This window comes from Gigantopelta aegis, chromosome 7 (genome assembly GCF_016097555.1).
Source record: "Gigantopelta aegis isolate Gae_Host chromosome 7, Gae_host_genome, whole genome shotgun sequence".
Classification (NCBI taxonomy): domain Eukaryota; kingdom Metazoa; phylum Mollusca; class Gastropoda; order Neomphalida; family Peltospiridae; genus Gigantopelta; species Gigantopelta aegis.
In genome coordinates this window covers 45,751,954-45,771,855 of record NC_054705.1, presented here as the reverse complement: position 1 = coordinate 45,771,855, position 19,902 = coordinate 45,751,954, and the positions used below count along the sequence as shown (strand labels likewise).

Below are 19,902 nucleotides of genomic sequence, written 5' to 3'. Positions count from 1 at the left end.
TTGCTACCCGGGCCTGTTTCATAATCATTATTCATGACGGGTATATTATGGGTAGACTTATCAAATGGCTGAGAGAAAACTTTGGTCTATAAAACCATTTGATTGAAAACGTTTGATTATCAATAGTTCAAATCAGTTTGAAAATATTTTAAACGTTTTAGCTGTGTGGCGGTTACTAGTCATTTCGTACCATCCATTTCGTACCATAGTCATTTCGTACCATAGTCGTTTTGTACCATAGTGCTTTGGTCATTTCATACCACAGTCATTTCGTACCATAGCCATTTCGTACCTACTTTTTACCATCTCGTACCATAATGTTTGGTTATTTCGTACCATAGTGGTTTCGTACTCGGTATCTTATTTTTGTCATGGTATGCCACTTCTTATTTTTATTGTTGACGGTTAAACGTTGACGTGTAAACATACCTTGTAAAGTGAGCAAAGGTTTAAATGAACATATGTATATTGCCACTGATGATAATTTCATATGTTACGAGACCCCCCACCCCCCCCCCCCCCCCCCCCACCCCACCCCATCTTGTATAGGCTTACGTCCTTAGCCCACTGTCGACAGATTCTCTGCCTATGCTTGCCTTATTGCTGTTGGATAAACAATCGTTATAATCAACAGTCACATCAGTATCGTTTGAAGACAAAAGTAATAAAAGTAAGATATCATCTTTTTCTGGTTATGTGTTTGTTTCTTTCTTAAGGGTGTGGCTTCAAATTAGCTGCATTAGCCTAATGTTTATTTTTTAAATCAGTAATTCGACATTTTACTATCTAGACTATCAGTCAACTAAGCTGCACAATAAATGATTGAGGTACGAAATGACCAAACAGACATGGTACGAAATAACCATGGTACGAAATGACCAAATAGCTATGGTACGAAATGACCAGGGTACGGAATGACTTGGGTACGAAATGGTAAAATTGGATACGAAATGACTATACGAATTGACTGGTTACCGGTGTGGCGATATTTGAATCCTGCATAATAGGGATTTGCGACGCAATACTCAACAACAAAAACAAAAATGTACTGGGGTGTCATTTAACAAACAGACCGGCCTCGGTGGCGTTGTGGCAGGCCATCGGTCTACAGGCTGGTAGGTACTGGGTTCGGATCCCAGTCGAGGCATGGGATTTTTAATCGAGATACCGACTCCAAACCCTGAGTGAGTGCTCCGCAAGGCTCAATGGGTAGGTGTAAACCACATGCACCGACCAGTGATCCATAACTGGTTCAACAAAGGCCATGGTTTGTGCTATCCTGCCTGTGGGAAGCGCAAATAAAAGATCCCTTGCTGCCTGTCGTAAAAAGAGTAGCCTATGTGGCGACAGCGGGTTTCCTCTAAAAACAGTGTCAGAATGACCATATGTTTGACGTCCAATAGCCGATGATAAGATAAAAAATCAATGTGCTCTAGCGGCGTCGTTAAATAAAACAAACTTTACTTTTAACAAACACTCCTATATTCTTCGTATATTCTATTCCACCCCACCTTATAAAAAAACCAGTCCAGAAATAATTTAGTTGTCATGCATCTTGAATTTGAATTATCCCTTCCGTGCCCCACCCGCTTTTACAGGTAAAACTGGCCCCACCCGCTTTTACAGGTAAAACTGGCACCACCCTTGGCGTATATATATATTATATTGTACCACAGTCCTGTGACGAATACCCGTTTTACTTGTCGGTTTATGAGCCTGGTTTATTTATAGTCGTCTTTCTCGATCTATAGTCACGACATTGTCATGGAGCCCTTTCATACGATCACAACAGAAGATGACTCCGGTCTAAACTCGATCGCCATTTGTTGTTCGCTTTCCTGAAAACATGACGTTGACTTCTTTACAAATGATCATGATCGTTGTTGAGTAATGCAACAGAATACGTCACTGACAAGAATGTAGGTTGTGTAACATTACTAGTTACTAAGTATACATCTTGGCCTCGTTCCACGAAACGACCTTAACACAAATATCACTAAACCAGTGCGACACGACTGGTATATCAAAGGCCGTGGTACGTGCTTTCCTGCCTGTGGGATGGTGTAGATAAAAGATCACTTGCTACTAATAGAAACATGTAGCGGGTTTTCTCTCTAAGACTACATATCAGAATTACTAAATGTTTGACATGTAATAGCCGATGATTAATAAATCAATGAGCTCTGTTGATGTCGTTAAACTACACAAACTAACTTTTCCAACCATATAGAAAATGTACAACACATTATATAGGCCCCTCTTCAACTACCAATAGGCGAGGACTGATTGATCAATGAGCGATAACTTTTACAACATCACAGATATTGTCTTCACGGATTCTATACCCATATATAGGGGCGGGCCGTAGCTCAGTGATGCAGTGCTCGCCCAGTGCGCCATCGATCTAGGATCTAGGATCGATCCCTGTCGGTGGGCCCATTGGGCTATTTCTCCTTCCAGCCAGTGCTCCACAACTGGTGTTACAAAGACCGTGGCATGTGCTATCCCGTCTTTGGGATTGTGCATATAAAATATTCCTTGCTGCTAATCGAAAAGGGTAACCCATGAAGTGGCGACAGCGGGTTTCCTCTCAATATCTATGTGGTCCATAACGGTAGGTCCGACGTCATATAAAATGTGTTGAATGCGTCGTTAAATAAAACATTTCCTTCCTTCCTATACCCATATGTAAGAACATTAATATTGATTAGGTATGTCGTACTGAAAGGCTTTAAATATCCTATATAAATATTATACATACTACAACAATTTTACATTCTGCTCCATGATGTCACGACTATACAAGACCTTTAGATGTTTGTACCAATGTGGATACCAGTGGCCGCCAATAAAAAAGTCCTGGCTACCCCAGTGCTGCCTCCCTTCCCCTCCCCCCTCAACCTCCTCCCTTCCCCTCCCCCCCCAACCCCCCAACCCCCACCAAGTAACGTGTAATGACTTCACGAGGTGGAGTGAGACCATACATAAATCTCTCTCTCACTAACAACCAACAACATACAATAACCCACTGCCCCGGATATTCATTTCATTTCAACTTCTTTCCGTGCTTATATCCAATTAAGGTTCAAGCACGATATTCTGGGCACACACCTCAGCTATCTGGGATGTCTGTCCAGGACAGTGGGTTAATTTTTAATTGATAGTGGTTATTGAGAGAGAAGAGGGTATAGTGGCCTTACACCCACCCATTGAGTCGTTAAAACTCGCTCTGGGTGGGAGCCGGCGCCGGTCTGCGAACCTTGTACCTACCAGCCTTATGTCCGATGGCTTAACCACGACACCACCGAGGCCGGTTGCCATGAGGCCCGTTTTACAAAGCGATCTTAAGCACTAAGATCATCTTAGGTGCATAATGTAGCTATGGTGTTAAGTTGATCGTAGCGCTAAGATCGCTTCGTGAAATGGGGGCCATATCTATGGTGTGTGATCATGGCAGTGTGCTTGTACTTTAAAGGGGCAGTGTCACAGATGTAAAATGACCAAACACGTGTATTAATTTCTGTTGTGAAATGTAAAGATAATACCTTGAATTATATACAAATAATATCATTTATTATTATTTTATAAATTTATGTTATTTCAAAATCTAATTTGGGCGACGTCAAAGTTTGAATTTTATTAGTTTATCTGATTTTAAAAAAAAAAATTTTTAATTATTTAAAAAAAAAACATTTGAATTTCAATTGCATCTTCATACTGACAAAGAATTGGCTACTCTTTTAATGGAAATATCGAAGACAATTTTCTATCTACTTTATATTTTCTGCCAAAAATCTCAAGAAAAACACCATTTACGCCTAATGGCAACACTTTACAATTTTCATATCCTTGAGTTAATTAAGTAAAGATTGTAATTATGTGTGATATATTTGTAGTTATTTCTCACAAATATATAGGCGTATAAAAATAGCAAAATAAGGCACGTGCAACTTCGAGAGTGAAACTGATTGGATATACGCACGGAAATCAAGTTACAAGAGTGTCTACTGTCCTAATTGGCATGTATATACCAGTATACGTTAATGACTAAGCGTGTTGTATATAAATACTACTTTCTTTTATCTTTGTTCTCTTACACGATTTGGAAAGTAAACAACTTGTATCAAAGAAACGTGGTTAGTTGTGTATTATAGTATCAACACGTAGGCGCGACGATCGACATTAGTCACCATTACTAATATAGTCCGTCCCATCCTCCTATAAACATCTTTTTTGTAAACAATTTCAGTTTGGTTTGACTTAAAAAGAAAAGTGAAAGTGTTTTGGAAGTCAACAAAAAAATACTCTATTTTGTATGCAATTTAGAAAGCAGTCGACTCAGAAATAAATATCTTGTAGTAAATTCCATAGTATGAGAAAAGGCGTTCCCCGTGGGACGCACTATAGGTTGTTTGTTTCGTCAGTGTGGCACATCCATCACACGCGACTTTGAATCAGTCGTCTGTAACAGCTGCTTGTGTTAGTACACACTAACTGTTTCTAGCACAACACAGGGACTTTCTCAAAGGTTAGTTAAATTGACAAACATTAATTTTTAAACACTACATGCTTTTCACTGTTACAGCCGTTGTTTTGATAATTGAAATTAGATATTACGTACATTTCATTGTATTGTTTAGATTGTCCGTTATACGTACGTCAAAAGAGTTTCTTGTCATCTTGGTGTTTGTAATGTCACGAAATGCATATCTCCCCCCCTCCCCCATAATTCTAAAAACGCACGTACCTCTGAGCAGTAACGGTTAAGGAGACGAGCTCTAGTATATTGCTAGAGGGAAATTTTGTGTATAGCTTTATCATGTACTGTTACAGATCAAGTTTGAATTTCATGGCTATTTACCTGTTTTTGACAGTTATGGCCATTGAACTTAGGAGATACAATTTTTTTTTTCCCAACTTCTTTTTCACAATGCCTCAAGATAATGAGCTATAACTTTGTGTATAGTTTTATTATGTACTGTTACAGGTCAAGTTTGAATTTCATGACAATTTAACTATTTTCACACAGTTATTCTATTCTATAATTTGGAGAACAATCCATCACTCGTGTCTTGTCGGGATAAAAGTGAACGAATGTTTAACGACATCCTTGCAACAAAAATACATCTGCCATTGGGTGTTAAGCAAAGACACCAGGACCGTACGCTCCGTAGGGCGGGGGTGGGTGGGTGGGTGGGGGGGGGGAGCTGAGAATCTCAGGGTTTTTTTTCTTTTAAAAAAAATAGCATACACATCTCAGGGTTTAATCTGTATAGTGTTTCATATGTTTATAAAAAAAGTAGTGCCCCCCCCCCCCCCCGATTTTGATCAGGGTACGGCCCTGGACCCGGGTGTTCGGGTCCTGGTTGGAATGTGTTTTCATTCGTTCTAGTCGATGGTACTCCATCCAGATTCCAGGAAACGAACGCCCGTAAACAAACGTAGATCTATAACACATGGAAGATAAATCAAAATGGTGAACTATTTTTATATAAAAAGAAAAAACAACAAAGTATCCCAGACATTGCAGCTTTAACATGTGTACTAGTTTGTTTGTTTTGTTTGACGACACTACTAGAACACATTGGTTCAATAATTATCGGCTATTGGATGTCAAGCATTTGGTAACTTTGACATACAGTGTTAGAGAGGAAACCCGCTACATTTTTGTCCGTTAGTAGCTAGGGATCCTTTATATGTACCATCCCACAGACAAGATAGCACGTGTCACGGCCTTTGATGTACCAGTCGTGGTGCACTGGCTGGAGCGATAAATAGCCTGTCTGTGTATGTGTGTGTGTGTGTGTCCATGTGTGTGTGTGTGTGTGTGTCTATGTGTGTGTGTGTCCATACATGTGTGTGTGTGTGTGTGTCCATGTGTGTGTGTTTGTGTGTCCATGTGTGTGTGTATGTGTGTGTGTCCATACATGTGTGTGTGTGTGTGTCCATGTGTGTGTGTGTGTGTGTCCATGTGTGTGTGTATGTGTGTGTGTGTCCATCCATGTGTGTGTGTGTGTGTCCATGTGTGTGTGTGTGTGTCCATGTGTGTGTGTGTGTGTGTGTATGTGTGTGTGTGTGTGTGTGTGTGTGTGTGTATGTGTGTGTGTGTGTGTGTGTGTTTGACGTGTGTGTGTGTGTGTGTGTATGTGTGTGTGTGTCCATGTGTGTGGTGTGTGTGTCATGTGTGTGTGTGTCCATCCATGTGTGTGTGTGTGTGTCCATGTGTGTGTGTTTGTGTGTCTATGTGTGTGTGTGTGTGTGTGTGTGTCTGTGTGTGTGTGTGTGTGTGTGTGTCTGTTTGTGTGTGTGTGTGTATGTGTGTGTGTGTATGTGTGTATGTGTGTGTGTGTGTCCATGTGTGTCTATGTGTGTGTGTGTGTTTGTTTGTGTGTGTGTGTGTCCATGTGTGTCTATGTGTGTGTGTCTATGTGTGTGTGTCTGTGTGTGTGTGTGTGTGTGTGTATGTGTGTGTTTGTCTGTGTGCTGGTCTGTGTGTGTATGTCTGTGTGTGTATGTGTGTGTATGTGTGTGTGTGTATGTGTGTCTCTCTGTGTGTGTGTGTGTGTGTGTTTGTGTGTGTGTGCTCGCGTGCGTACATGCGTACATGTATATATACATCCAACGTATATGCTTTTGATATTCGCCTTTTAGATACCGCAAAGTGGTTTATAAATCCCTTTTACGTATTACTATTGCAGTGTGAAATTCAAGTATCGATCGATCCAGCCATGTGCATATGTCATATTATAGGTATAGGGCAGCGTTTCAATACACGAACATATGGTGCACTTCACACTTAATTATCTTCGAATAGCTGAACAATACAACAGGACCACAAAATGCGGAATCCTTAGTTTGCGTTTACACGAATGACCTATATTTTATTTCAAAATGTCTATTACTGTGACTTGGTCCTCAGTCATTCACGTCCCCCCGCCCCAGTGCCACGCAACTGGCATATCAAAGGCCGTGGTATGTGTTGTCCTGTCTTTGGGAAGTTCATATTAAAGGTTTGAACGAGAAATAGCTCAATGGATCTACAGACATAGCCCAGTGGTAAGGTGCTCGTCTGATGCGCGGTCGGTCTGGGATCGATGCCCGTCGGTGGATCAAATGGGCTATTTCTCGTTCAAACCAGGGAACCACGACTAGTATATCAAAGACCGTGGCATGTGCTACCATGTCTGTGGGATGGTGCATATAAAAGATCCCTTGCTACTAATGGAAAAATGTATCTGGTTTCGTCACTAAGACTATATGTCAAAAATAGGAAACGTTTGACATGCGGTAGCCGACGATTAATAAATCAGTTTGTATGAACAGAAATAAGTCATTAACATCAATTTAATATTACATGAAATCGTTAATGAAAATCGTGCAGTTGGAACACACCTTTAATACCTGTGGTAGTTCGAAGGAAGAGAAATAAGTCATTACAACCAGTTTAATATTACATGAAATCGTTAATGAAAATCGTACAGTTGGAACGCACCTTTAATACATGTAGTAGTTTAAAGGAACAGAAATCAGTCATTAACACCACTTTAATCTTATATGAAATCGTTAATGAAAATCGTAGTTTGAAGGAACAGATATCAGTCATTAACACCAGTTTAATCTTACATGAAATCGTTAATGAAAATCGTAGTTTGTATGAACATAAATCAGTCATTAACACCAGTTTAATCTTACATGAAATCGTTAATGAAAATCGTAGTTTGAAGGAACAGAAATCAGTCATTAACACCAGTCAATCATTAACACCAGTTTAATCTTACATGAAATCGTTAATGAAAATCGTAGTTTGAAGGAACAGAAATCAGTCATTAACACCAGTTTAATCTTACATGAAATCGTTAATGAAAATCGTAGTTTGAAGGAACAGAAATCAGTCATTAACACCAGTTTAATCTTACATGAAATCGTTAATGAAAATCGTAGTTTGTATGAACAGAAATCAGTCATTAACACCAGTTTAATCTTACATGAAATCGTTAATGAAAATCGTAGTTTGTATGAACAGAAATCAATCATTAACACCAGTTTAATCTTACATGAAATCGTTAATGAAAATCGTAGTTTGAAGGAACAGAAATCAATCATTAACACCAGTTTAATCTTACATGAAATCGTTAATGAAAATCGTAGTTTGTATGAACATAAATCAGTCATTAACACCAGTTTAATCTTACATGAAATCGTTAATGAAAATCGTAGTTTGTATGAACATAAATAAGTCATTAACGTCAATCCACTTTACATGTTGCGCCTCCGGGTGATGTAATATTTTGAACATCAAAACAAGGCATACTTTAGATTCTCTTGTCACATTCCTATCAGTTAACCTGTACTCTTGTTTATATACCGTCCCAACCAGTTCGCCACCACTGGTATATCAAATGTACTTATAAACATTCTTTACTGCTGAAGGAAAACTGTAGTGGGCGTTATCTAAGACTGAGTCAAAAATTACCAAATGTTTGACATCAGATAGCCGATGATGAATTAATCAGTGTGCTCTAGTGGTGTTGTTGAACAAAACAAACGTTTTACACACGTTTAAAATGGTTGTATTGCTTTGGAGTATTACCAGCAAGTAGATTAACACATACATATTGTCGTCAAATTTTTCAGTAAAAAAGACTTTTATTTTGAGGTAGAAGTACAAAAGATAGCACATGTCCTTTTAAATTACGTCTAGCTGACCATGTCAAACGAAGCTATTCCACCACTCAGTCTAATTACATTGGCCAGATTGTGGTTTGTTTGTTTGATTTGTATAAAGGCACCACTAGAGCACATTAATTTATTACTCATCGGCTATTGGATGCCAAACATTTGGTAATTCTGACATAGTCTTAGAAAGGAAACCCGCTACATTGTTCCATTAGTAGCAAGGGATCTGTTGTATGCACCAATCCACAGACAGAACAGCACATACCACGGCCTTCGATATACCAGTCGTGGTGCACTGGCTGGAACGGAAAATAGCCCAATACACACACAGACACATATACACACACACATACATACACACGTTTAAAGGCAAACAAAATATAGATTTTTTTTACACTCTGTCTCGATTATTCACAAAGATAAATCTTATACTTAATATTAACAGGCCATTTTATACGAGCTTATAGACGTTTCAATCTAGACTCTAGAGTATTATAGGCGCGAGACGTAGCTCCGTGGTACAGCGCTCGCCTGATGCGAGATCGACCTAGGATCGATTCCCGTCGGTGGGCCCATTGGGCTATTTCTCATTCCAGCCAGTGCTCCACAACTGGTGTAACAATGACCGTGTTATGTACTATCCTGTCTGTGGGATGGTGCATAATAAAAATCCCTTGCTGCTAATCGAAAAGAGTAGCCAATGAAGCGGGTTTCCTCGCTCATTAACTGTGTGGTCCTTAACCATATGTCCGACGCCATATAACCGTAAATAAAATGTGTTAAGTGCGTCGATCGTTATTATTATTATCTACACGCCATCCAGTTGCTGGTATTTTCCAAAGTCTATGTGGTATATTTTCTTACACACGACACACACTGCCCCCCCCCCCCCCCCTTGCCCCCCCCCCCCACCCCTCCCCCGCTAGCTACGGCCCTGGTAAGACACATAATACTATTTTCGTGTCCGTTAGATACCATTTTATCTTACAACTCGTTGGTTATAAAACATAATATCCAACTGGCTTTCGTTCGTTATATACATTTTAAAACAACTCGTCGTAAGCTAAATGGTATCTAACGGCCACTATTTGTTTTTTAATTGTCGTTATTCGTTACAAAATCACCCCACACCACAATCCTGTACATACCCTGTACATAGTTCTAATTTTGTTGTACATTGTATTATGCTGATAAGTTATGCAGATTAAAAGCCATAAAGAACCTGAGTTTGAACTACCCGTCACGTAGTATTCTCTATGCCTACCGTGGCTGGATGCTTTATAAGTTAACGCCACACAGCTGTGTCGCTTAGCGTATAAATCAATAACTATAAATATATAGCTGGCATCAAATTGCGATGATCGGCTCTACACGCGGTCATACATTATGTAAACATCAGGAGGATTCTTATCATCATACAATAACGTCATGGACTCATTGTGTGCTTAGCATTTAAAGGGACTATGTGGGCGTGGCGTAGCTACAGTGATAAAGCGCTCGCCTGATGCGCAGTCGGTCTAGGATCGATCCCTGTCGGTGTGCCAATTAGGCTATTTCTCGTTCCAGGCAGTGCACCACGACGGTTATATCAAAGGCCGTGGTATGTGCTATCCTGTTTGTGGGATGGTGGTTATAAAATATCCCTTGCTACTAATGTAATAATGTAGCGTGTTTCCTCTCTAAGACTATATGTCTGAATTACCAAATGTTTGACATCCAATAGCCGATGATTAATAATCAGTGTGCTCTAGTGGTGTCGTTAAACAAAACAATATATTACTACAAACATTAGCTAGCACACGACCGCAAATTCATCGGATATACAGACTATCATATTCTAAAAAAAAAGAGATAAAAAAGATGTATTAAATATGTAATTTCAGTCCCCCAAAAGAGTGTTAGTCAAAAGCATCTTACAATGGCTGCAAACTGAGGACAGTCCCTTTACAGTTGTAATAAATCATCTCAACTATTTGATCTGGTTGGTTTTAGTAGGTTTATGTTTTTTTCTTATCACAAAACTATATTACGTTATATTATATAGGTTTAGTCAGGACAAAAGTGCCGACAACAGTAGGCTATATATCATTCTGATAATATTTTTCGATTATAAAACTGTTACCGAAATGAGTTTCTGTTTTTAGCGACACTGATTGATTTACTATATATAAATAGCTGAATAGGACATTCATTGTAGGAAACATCCAATAGCCGATGATTAATAAATATGCTCTAGTAGTGTCGTTAAACAAAACAAACTTTAACTTTAATTGTAGGAAATACCTAAATTAAAGCTACAGAAATATTCGTTTTTAGGGTGTGTTTTTTGTTTTGTTTTTTATTTGTTTTGTTTGTTGTTTTGTTTTGTTATTTTTATTTTTTTCCTAATATTCAAATAAGGTTCAAGCACGCTGTCCTGGACACACTAATTATTACCAGGACTGTCTGTCCAGGACAATGGCTTGATGATATCGTTAGTTGTTAGTGCTTAGAAAAAAAAGTGTATCGACTATAAAGCTACGCACTGAGCCATTTAAAATTCATTTCAATTACAGACGGTACGTGGATACGAACATAGTACCTACACGCTCTAAGTCCGATAGCTTAACGACAACAACGACGACACTGGTTATCCTTGAGCACAACTAGATAATGTATACGGTGTATGAAGTGAAATAATTATGCCTAGCCCCACTTTAAATTATTTCTGGATGCGCTCCTCAAAACGAACTGCTGGTACTTTCAAGGCACGAGTATCTTTTAAAAATAATTATTATTAAAAGTTTAATTGTTTAATGTTTGACGACACCACTAGAGCACATTGATTTAGTAATACATTTTCCATTTGTATCAAGGGATGTTTTATATGCACCATCCCATGATAGTACACACCAGTCGTGGTGCACCGGCTAGCACGAGAAATAGCCCTATGGGCCCACCGACGGGGATCGATCCCAGACCGACCGCGCATCAAGCGAACGCTTTACTACTGGGCTACGTCCCGCCCATGTAATCATTATTAATACGCAAATACTGCTACACGAGAAGGGTATGGGCGGTAAATCGGATGATCACAGAACATCAAATTTCTATTTTCTGTGTATTAAAAACAATCTATATGAGAAATTACACTTTTTTTTTTTTTTAAATCACAAACCCAAAAAACAATAAATACATCGGCAAGCGAGTGTGCGTGCAACTTTTAAAGGTATGGTTAAAACCTGTTTTTTTATTCATGAATAAAGGTTATGCGCAACAGAATAGGCCTATACATTAGTGGTGAACATAACAGGGCGTGACCAACTTTATTAAATAAAGTGGATAAACCGGTCTCCAATAAGTGTTCCCCGAAGACTGCGTGTGTGTGTATATATATGTAGTCTTATCAGGATGTTAATAATCATGTAATGTATTCAAATAATCTACCCGTATGATAAGGCTCTATCTAAAATGCGGACATATGTACGTGTGTATGTGTGTGTGTGTGCGTGCGTGCGCGCGCGTGTGTGTGTAGGACTTTTAGCAGACAGGGGTTTAGATTGACAAGCGAAGTTAATAGGGAAAGTGTGCTTGAGCAGGGCTTGATGTAAATTTGTATTTGTGTGTGCGTGCATGCGAGAGAGAGAGAGAGAGAGAGAGAGAGAGAGAGAGAGAGAGAGAGAGAGAGAGAGAGAGAGAGAGAGAGAGAGAGAGACAGACAGACAGACAGACAAACCAACTTGCTGACGTATATAGTATACTGTAATCAACATCTGAAGGAGGCGGGACGTAGCCCAGTGGTAGAGCGCTCGCTTGATGCGCGGTCCGTCTGATTAATATTTCAGGTTCTCTTACTTTTTTTAAAGAGTATATATATATATATATATATATATAAAATACAGTACCACATTCGTGTCCGTTAAATACTGTTATCTTACAATGAGAAGGCATGGCATAACTCAATGCTAAAACATTCGCGTGATGCGCTGACGGTTTAGGATCGATTCTTGTCAGTTGCCAGTTGACTACGACTGGTACATCACAGACCGTGGTATGTTATCCTGTCGCTGGGATGATAAATTTAAAAGATCCCTTGTACCAATGGGATAATGCAGCGGGTTTCTTCTCTAACACTAAATGTCAAAATAAGAGAAATGGTTTGTCATCCATTAGCCGAAGATTAATAAATCAGTGTGCTCTAGTGATGTCGTTAAACAAAACAAACTTTAACTTACAATGAGGGGCGGGATTAGCTCAGTCGGTTGAGTGCTCGCCTGAGGTGCTTGCGTCGCAGGATCGTACCATCTCGGTGGATCCATTTAACTGATTGGGTTTTATCCAGTGCACCACGACTGGTCAAAGACCGTAGTATGTGCTTTCCTGTCTGTGGGGAAAGTGCATATAAAAGATCCCTTGCTGCTGATGGAAGAATGAAGCGGGTTTCTTCTTATGACTACTAGTATGTCAGAGTTACCAAATGTTTGACATCCCATAGCCGCTGATTAATAAATCATTTCATTTCAACTTATTTTCGTGCTTATATCCAATTACGGTTCTGGGTACACACTTCAGCTATGTGGGCTGCCTGTGCAGTACAGTGGGTTAGTTGTTAGTTGGTTAGTGGTCTTTGAGAGAGAAGAGGGTGTAGTGGCCTTACACCTACCCACTGATCTGGGTTGGAGCCGGTACCGGGCTGCGAACCCTGTACCTACCAGCCTGTAGTCCAATGGCTTAACCACGACGCCACCGAGGCCGGTATTAATAAATCAATGTGCTCAAGTGGTGTCGTTAAACAAAAACAACCTTAACTTACAATGAGTTGTTTCAAAACGTATTAAACGAGCGAAAGCGAGTTGGATATATTCGTATTTAAACAACATCCCCTTTACCCCACCTGAAAAACGTCACTGACGTGCATTACCTGTGTCTGAAAAAAGCTTAAGTAAATATAAACTAATGCATATTTCGGGTTCTTCACAAACAGGTTTTTCGCGTTTCACGCATGACTTTCTCGAGCGATTACTCTGTGCCACATACTGTAAAATACTGGAATGTTGACAGGACAGGGCGAACAAAGGTCTGTACAGAGCGTCACGGTTCAGTGAACACGACCGTGGACGTGTTGTGGCATATACTCGATTCAATGTAAGGTCAGGATCACACAGTGGTTGACCAGATTCGGCCTCGATGCTGTGTAAAAAGTTGGCCACAGACCACAATTAATTACGCTATACGTTTCCATATAGCGTTAGTGGCTATAACATTTTTTATTAATATCAGCAGGTCCATGGATTTTTGTGTGTACCTTTGCCTACCTGGGGAAAACATACCCTGAAAAGGACAACCCCTGTTGTCCAGCTCTTTCTCCCAGGATATTGGTTTAAACAAACACACCCACTAAACCTGGCCGGAGTACACCCATTTTATACAAAAAACCCACTACGTTTGCATGGGCCGGAATTACCACTAACAAGTCTTCAATGTCAACAAATTACACATGTTTACAAACTACATGCTCTCCCCTGTCAATTGCAGTCAAATACAGGGCTCGAACTTAACGACGGCACCGACGGCAATTGCCGTCGTTGAGATATAAATTGCCGTAGGTAGCGAGCATCACCGATGACATTTTTGTGCCGTCGATAAAGCTCCTCAACAATGGCGAAATGTATACACCTGGTGTACATTATGTGCCAGTATTTAAAATTTGCACATTTAAAAGATGTCTACATATAACAAGATAGCCTGTATTTGCTTTATCAGGTTTATTTGCTGAAAATGTCACTTTAAAAAAAATGTGCCATAGGCAGACTCAAAATTGCCGTCTGTGGACTGTTACACCCATTGTAATTCTTTTAAACATTGCCATAGGCAGGCTCAAAATTGCCGTCGGTGGACTGTTTCACCCATTGTAATTCTTTTAAACATTGCCATAAGCAGGCTCAAAATTGCCGTCGGTGGACTGTTTCACCCATTGTAATTCTTTTAAACATTGCCATAGGCAGGCTCAAAATTGCCGTCGGTGGACTGTTTCACCCATTGTAATTCTTTTAAACATTGCCATAGGCAGGCTCAAATTTGCCGTCGGTGGACTGTTTCACCCATTGTAATTCTTTTAAACATTGCCATAGGCAGGCTCAAAATTGCCGTCGGTGGACTGTTTCACCCATTGTAATTCTTTTAAACATTGCCATAGGCAGGCTCAAAATTGCCGTCGGTGGACTGTTTCACCCATTGTAATTCTTTCAAACATTGCCATAGGCAGGCTCAAAATTGCCGTCTGTGGACTGTTTCACCCATTGTAATTCTTTCAAACATTGCCATAGGCAGGCTCAAAATTGCCGTCGGTGGACTGTTTCACCCATTGTAATTCTTTTAAACATTGCCATAGGCAGGCTCAAAATTGCCGTCGGTGGACTGTTTCACCCATTGTAATTCTTTTAAACATTGCCATAGGCAGGCTCAAAATTGCCGTCGGTGGACTGTTTCACCCATTGTAATTCTTTTAAACATTGCCATAGGCAGGCTCAAAATTGCCGTCGGTGGACTGTTTCACCCATTGTAATTCTTTTAAACATTGCCATAGGCAGGCTCAAATTTGCCGTCGGTGGACTGTTTCACCCATTGTAATTCTTTTAAACATTGCCATAGGCAGGCTCAAAATTGCCGTCGGTGGACTGTTTCACCCATTGTAATTCTTTTAAACATTGCCATAGGCAGGCTCAAAATTGCCGTCGGTGGACTGTTTCACCCATTGTAATTCTTTTAAACATTGCCATAGGCAGGCTCAAAATTGCCGTCTGTGGACTGTTTCACCCATTGTAATTCTTTCAAACATTGCCATAGGCAGGCTCAAAATTGCCGTCTGTGGACTGTTTCACCCATTGTAATTCTTTCAAACATTGCCATAGGCAGGCTCAAAATTGCCGTCGGTGGACTGTTTCACCCATTGTAATTCTTTTAAACATTGCCATAAGCAGGCTCAAAATTGCCGTCGGTGGACTGTTTCACCCATTGTAATTCTTTTAAACATTGCCATAAGCAGGCTCAAAATTGCCGTCGGTGGACTGTTTCACCCATTGTAATTCTTTTAAACATTGCCATAGGCAGGCTCAAAATTGCCGTCGGTGGACTGTTTCACCCATTGTAATTCTTTTAAACATTGCAGTGGGAGACAAATTCTTAAGTTCGATCCCTGCAAATAGTTGCCACTTCAAAGCTGTCTGCCATGAAATAATCACAAACAGCAGACTACATGCGCGGACAAACCAAATGGGAAGATAACTGTGATCTGTGGCCTGTTAATTTTGTTTTGTTTAACGACACCACTAGATCACATTAATTTATTAATCATCGGCTATTGGAAGTTTGTTCTCTTTAACGACACCACTAGAGCACATTGATTTATTAATCATCGGCTATTGGAAGTTTGTTCTCTTTAACGACACCGCTAGAGCACATTGATTAATTAATCATCAGCTATTGGATGTTAAACAGTTGGTGATTCTGACATATACTGTAGTCTTAGAGAGAACAACTGCTACATTTTTCAATTTCTCTTCCCAGCCAGTGCACCACGACTGGTATATCAAAGGCCGTTGTATGTGCAGGATGGTGCATATAAAATATCCCATGCTACTAATGGAAGGATGGTGCGGGTTTCCTCTCTAAGACTATATGTCAAAATTACCAAATGTTTGACATCCAATAGCCGATGATTAATAAATAAATGTGCTCTAGTGGTATCGTTAAACAAAACAAAAATTAAATTTTAACTTTATGTAAAAATCATTCTCCAGATCTTGCTCCTTTCAAGAATTCGGCTCATTTGCGTTCGACAAACTGAAATTGCAATTTTAGAATGTTGTGACCCCTCCCCGCACCCTTTATACAAAAATAAAATCAGCCCCTTAATAATAATTTAAAAAATAATAATGAGAGAGAGAAAAAAAAAAAAAAAAGGAAAAAAAAGTTAGGAAGAAAGAAAAAAAACGTAAAAAAAAGTTGTTACGTTATCGTTAATTTGTGTTGAAGAATTGCAGTTGAGAAATCACTATGTCTTTAATTTACTAGACACGTCATCGGTATTATCGTCACATCTGTTACGTCGATAGTTATGCAGATATCCCTCTCTTGTTTCCTTCCGGTGAATGTAAATATTCAACAGCAAGTCGTAATCAAATTGTAACATTCTCACACCAGCCACAATCGAGATTTGTTAAATATCACTAGAGCACATTGATTAATTTTAATCATCGTCTATTGGATGTCAAACAGTTGGTCATTACAGGCCCGTAGGAACGAGTTGGGGGAGGGGGGCACTAACGGATCGGGTACAAACTCTATATCAGATTTTGATTACAATGGCAAACATTAATGTAATTTTAAAAAAGCTCCCCCCACCTCCCCACCCACCCACCCCAGTTCTTACGGGCCTGCATTATAACACGTAGTCATGAGAGGAAACCCGAGTACTCGGGCACGGGTCGAGTCTAGCAGGAGTCGAGATCGAGAACCCGTACATAGAAGAACATTCTCATTTTTTTTACGTCATTTTGCCAAATGCTTGCCGTCGGTTACGTTATAGGACTATTAGAATGTGTGGAATGCAATACAATGGCATGATTTGGCATCCATGTTCAGCGCTGGAATTAAGATGCTGAATGTTATTTGACTTTATTCCTTAGTCTCATTATTATCTACAGCTAGTGTGTCTGTATCGGGTACTCGGGTCCGGGTCGAGTTTGACCCTTGAGTTCTCGAGTCCAATATTTTGGACTCGTGGAGGATCTAACAGTTTTACTAATGAATGTTTTTCTTTATTACCTGTCGTTTCAGGTGAATCAAGATGGTTGCCGGGTGCGGAGCGAACTGTATCAAATACATCCTCTTCGTCTTCAATGTCCTCTTCTTCGTAAGTATGTTAAAGGCGCACACCCTAGTTTTAACCCGTGAAAAAAATGGACACTAGGTTTGGTTAATCGACAAAGTTGGATAAAGTTACAAATGAGTGAAACATGAGTCTGACTTTGAAATGGTGAAAATACCCTCTAAAAATAGACTAAAACTCGATTCCATAACTGTTACTTCTCAGAGGCACGGGCGTTTTTAAAAATATGAGAAATGCATTTTGTGATATTATAAACACCAGGATGACGAAAAACACTTCGAATGTACGGAAATGGATAATCTAAACAATAAAATCTAAGTAAAGTATGATTTCAGTTGTCAAAAACGGCTCCAATAGTAAAAAAAATATGCCTTAGGGTTTATAAACTAGGGTATTACCGTTTAAATGCGCAGACACTAGTTTTAACCCGTGAAAATGGACACTAAGTTTGGTTAATCTACAAACCTGTAACATATCTGGATAAGAACAAGAAGAAGTTTGGTTTCTTTAACGACGCCACTAGGGCGCATAGATTAATGAATCATCGGCTATTGGATGTCAGACAACAGGAAGGAAGAAAATGTTTTATTTAACGACGCACTCAACACATTTTATTTACGGTTATATGGCGTCAGACATATGGTCAAGGACAACACAAATATTGAGAGAGAAAACCCGCTGTCGCCACTTCATGGGCTACTCTTTTCGATTAGCAGCAAGGGATCTTTTATATGCACCATCCCACAGACAGGATGGTACATACCACGGCCTTTGTTACACCAGTTGTGGAGCACTGGCTAGGACGAGAAAGAAATCGATAATCGATTGTCGAGGAAGACATCAACTGTAGTTATTCCTTGAGTCTACATGATCAAATGTGTGAAAGCTGCAGAATGTTGTCGTTGTTTGTGGCTATCTTTCTTTCTTTCCTTCCTTTCTTCCTTCTATCCTTCCTTGTTAAAAAAATAATTCTGTCTGTCTGTCTAGCTATCTACTAGTATCTCTGTCTTGCTACCTACTAGTATCTATCTATCTATCTATGTATCTATCTATCTATGTATGTATCTATGTATGTATCTATGTATGTATCTATCTATCTATGTATCTATCTATCTATCTATGTATGTATGTATCTATGTATGTATCTATGTATGTATGTATGTATGTATCTATCTATCTATCTATCTATCTATCTATCTATCTATCTATCTATCTATCTATCTGTCTGTCTGTCTGTCTGTCTGTCTATATCTATCTCCCTGCCTGTCTGACTGTCTGTCTATAAGATTAATAAATCAAAATGCTCTAATTGTGTCGTTAAACAAACTTTAACTTTTCCTTTTCCTTGTAGCTGATTGGCGCTGCGGCCGTTGGCATAGGAATATGGGTTCTGGTGGACAAGAATTACATGTCGACGCTGTCGAAGGTGACGTCAGACCCGGCGGTTCAGGACTACAACATCCCCGGCCTGCTGCAAAGCGGGGCCATCATCCTGATAGCGGGCGGGGCCGTTCTCATCGTCATGGGATTCCTCGGCTGCTGCGGCGCCGTCAAGGAGATCAAGTGCATGCTCTGTTTGGTAAGTTTGATTTCGCACGCCGACATTGCAGGGACGTAATATATCGAACTTAACCGGGATGTACCGAAATGGACTCAGAGGTGCCGAAATGGAACGAGAGGTGCCGAAATGGACCAAGATGTACCGAAATGGACCTAATGGTACCGAAATGGACCACTTTGTACCATCCTTGAGCGAGAGCTACCGAGAACAGACATTTCGTTGCATTTCGGTTTTTATAAGTACAGCGGTCTATGTTGCTGTTAGTTTGTGTGAAATAAACTCATGCACTTGAGGAAGAATAAGGGGGTAGGATTAAGCAATAGCGATGTTTCCACCCCACCCCCCACCCCCCTTTCAATCAGTGGCTCACAACTGGAACATCAACGACGGTGGTATGTACTGTTCTGTTTATGGGAAAGTACATGTAACATACCCCAAGTTGCTTTACCGACAGGGGTATCCTGTGTGGTGGCAGCTAGTGGCTCCACCCCACGACCACCCCTCTATCTCTCTCTTTCTGTGCCACTCTTTGTATGTGCCACCGTCTCATTCTCACTATCTATCTTTCTCTCTCTATCTTCATGTTTCTTTCTTTCTCCCTCTCCTCTGTATATTTTTCTCCCCTTTTTCTTTATATGTACCAACATCTCCCTCGTTTTCGCTCTCTCTCACTCATCCGTCTTTCTCTCACTCATCCGTCTTTCTCTCACTCATCCGTCTTTCTCTCCCCTCGGTCTTTCTTTGTCTTGTCTGTGTCCATCCATCCGAACTCACTCATACCCACCCAATAACTCCA

The 19,902-nt window shown here is 40.0% G+C and overlaps 1 protein-coding gene across 2 annotated transcripts in view; it reads left to right on the top strand.

The window, feature by feature from the left end:
* LOC121376840 (CD82 antigen-like) overlaps positions 1-19,902 on the top strand; it is a 38,110-nt gene that overhangs the window by 5,367 nt on the left and 12,841 nt on the right. The window contains exons 1-3 of one of the 2 annotated variants that reach the window (XM_041504631.1): positions 4,446-4,528; positions 17,494-17,569; positions 18,897-19,124. In XM_041504631.1, the coding sequence (XP_041360565.1) occupies positions 17,504-17,569; positions 18,897-19,124 (294 nt within the window). In that variant the 5' untranslated portion in view covers positions 4,446-4,528; positions 17,494-17,503. Of the gene's footprint in view, positions 1-4,445; positions 4,529-17,493; positions 17,570-18,896; positions 19,125-19,902 lie in introns of those variants that run through there. The other variant, XM_041504630.1, reaches the window with a different exon arrangement.